Source organism: Epinephelus moara, chromosome 20 (genome assembly GCF_006386435.1).
Source record: "Epinephelus moara isolate mb chromosome 20, YSFRI_EMoa_1.0, whole genome shotgun sequence".
Classification (NCBI taxonomy): domain Eukaryota; kingdom Metazoa; phylum Chordata; class Actinopteri; order Perciformes; family Serranidae; genus Epinephelus; species Epinephelus moara.
The window spans coordinates 8,910,752-8,912,655 of record NC_065525.1 but is presented as its reverse complement, the minus strand read 5'-3'; the positions used below and the strand labels follow the sequence as shown (position 1 = coordinate 8,912,655).

General features: G+C 41.9%; 1 protein-coding gene across 3 annotated transcripts in view; it reads left to right on the top strand.

The window, feature by feature from the left end:
• Nucleotides 1-1,904, top strand: part of si:dkey-30c15.10 (uncharacterized protein LOC559353 homolog) — an 18,461-nt gene that overhangs the window by 3,760 nt on the left and 12,797 nt on the right. For 2 of the 3 annotated variants that reach the window (XM_050074013.1, XM_050074012.1), the window contains exon 6: nucleotides 582-674. In XM_050074013.1, coding sequence (XP_049929970.1) covers nucleotides 582-674 — 93 coding nt within the window. Of the gene's footprint in view, nucleotides 1-581; nucleotides 675-1,077; nucleotides 1,165-1,904 lie in introns of all 3 variants that reach the window. The other variant, XM_050074011.1, reaches the window with a different exon arrangement.

Genomic DNA, 1,904 nt, shown 5'->3' with positions numbered 1-1,904 from the left:
TTTTTTTAAACTCTGAAATTGTATCCGCCCATCTAAACACAAAATCAGGGAGAAAGTCATCAGTCTTTAGTTAAGCAAAGTGTCTAAAGACTGACTTGTGAGTCTACAACACAACTCCACCTAATGGAGGCTTACAGCGCCCCTGATTCAAACGTCCAAAAACACATAATTAAAACCACAGAATATCTCCATACTGCTCGTCCGTAGTGATCCAAGTGTCTTGAAGCCCCGACATAAAATGTTGTTTGGAAAAACAGCATTTGAACTCTGTTTTTAGCCTCATTGTAGCCTGCAGCTCTAACTGCCTGTCTGTGCACCGCGTTCACGTGTGCGCGCTTGAACGCGGTGCCCACATCTCACCGTCTCGCGCAAGCGTGCACACGTGAATGCGGTGCACAGAGAGCCTCCATCGGCATACGGGCGAGTAGATAATGGGTGAATTTTCATTTTTGGGTGCACTACCCCTTTAAGAATGAATGAATAAATTAATTTATACTATGCTGTTTGTACTCAAATACGTCATTTAATCCTTGTGGTACCTGTAGAGTTTGTCTGACCTCTGACATGGTTTCACTGATCAGGAACGGGAACAGGAGTTGAACCAGTTGCCTTTTCAACCAATCAGTGAGAATGCCTGGCTGAAAAGGAGCAACTCTGATCCCTCATTATCTCAGGTGGGTTTGTGTCCATGGTATTTTGCTTTCCAAACATTCAAGAATGTTTCAGTGAGAGCCATCGGTAATGTCTTGTCATATTTAGTTTCTTTTAAATTAAAGTACATTTGGTTTATTTACCTCATTGAAAATAGGAACACAAGAAGAAACTAACACAGTTCCTGACTGTTTTCAGCATTTTTCTGATACCAGTGCAAGTGGCTGATCAATGACAAGTGGCTATTTGAATATCATCCAGTTTTGTTCTTGCATAGTCATCAAGTGATATACTATGGTTATAACATTTTCAAAGAGAATGTCCACTTTGGCTGGCATAAAGTGTGTTTGGTACAATAACTGTAACATACTCTACATGTCTGTTTGAGATCTTGTTTTACACACCAGTTTATGTAAACATTAGCAGGCATGGACCACTCCTGGCCCCTCATCTCCCTCCTGGGTTCCTAGATCTAGAGGGAGATTTCATTGGCCTCCTATGCAGCCCTGGGATGTGAGTCTGTGGCCAAATAATCCTTCTTTGTCTAGTCACCTATGTGCTTTGACATATGACCAAAATATTTGGAGCCAACAAAATGGGTGACATTTATTTGGGCACGTAGTGCTCCCACGTAACTCTGGTGTGTTTTGGGGGAAATGGGCTGTTCACGCAAAGGACTATCACTTCATTTCACATGTCACGAACAGTAGCAAAACTTAACTGTCTCATTTGAGATGTCATTGTGAGGTCATGACAAGGCAGCTGGCTGCTTCACAGAGCTGAACATCAATAATTCAAGTTTTGTTTCGTGTATATTATTATAAATATATGATTAGCCCAGTAATGACCATAACAGAGTCACCTTGGAGGGGTCTGAAGCACCAGTGATGTTTGGAGCTTCAGACGTCATCTCTCATGCAGATTTTCATCATTTGACACAAGCTCTGACACAGTGTATTGAAACAGCGAGCTTCATAGAAATGAGCAGTAGAGCTTTGGTATCATCCACCCATCTCTACTATTCATCATCACTTCACCTTATTAAAGGGCCAGTGTGTAAAATGGGTTGAAAATAGTGACATCAGTGGTCAAATTCTAGATTGCAGGGCTCACTCGCTCACCCCTCCCGTCGGGTAAATGACGGTGGCCTCGTAGGGACAAAAATCCTTGCGCACGAGTTTTTCAGGAGTAGGTCTATCTAGCGACGAGGTGAATATTTATTTAGAAATCTAAACCATGTTACAATATTGTAA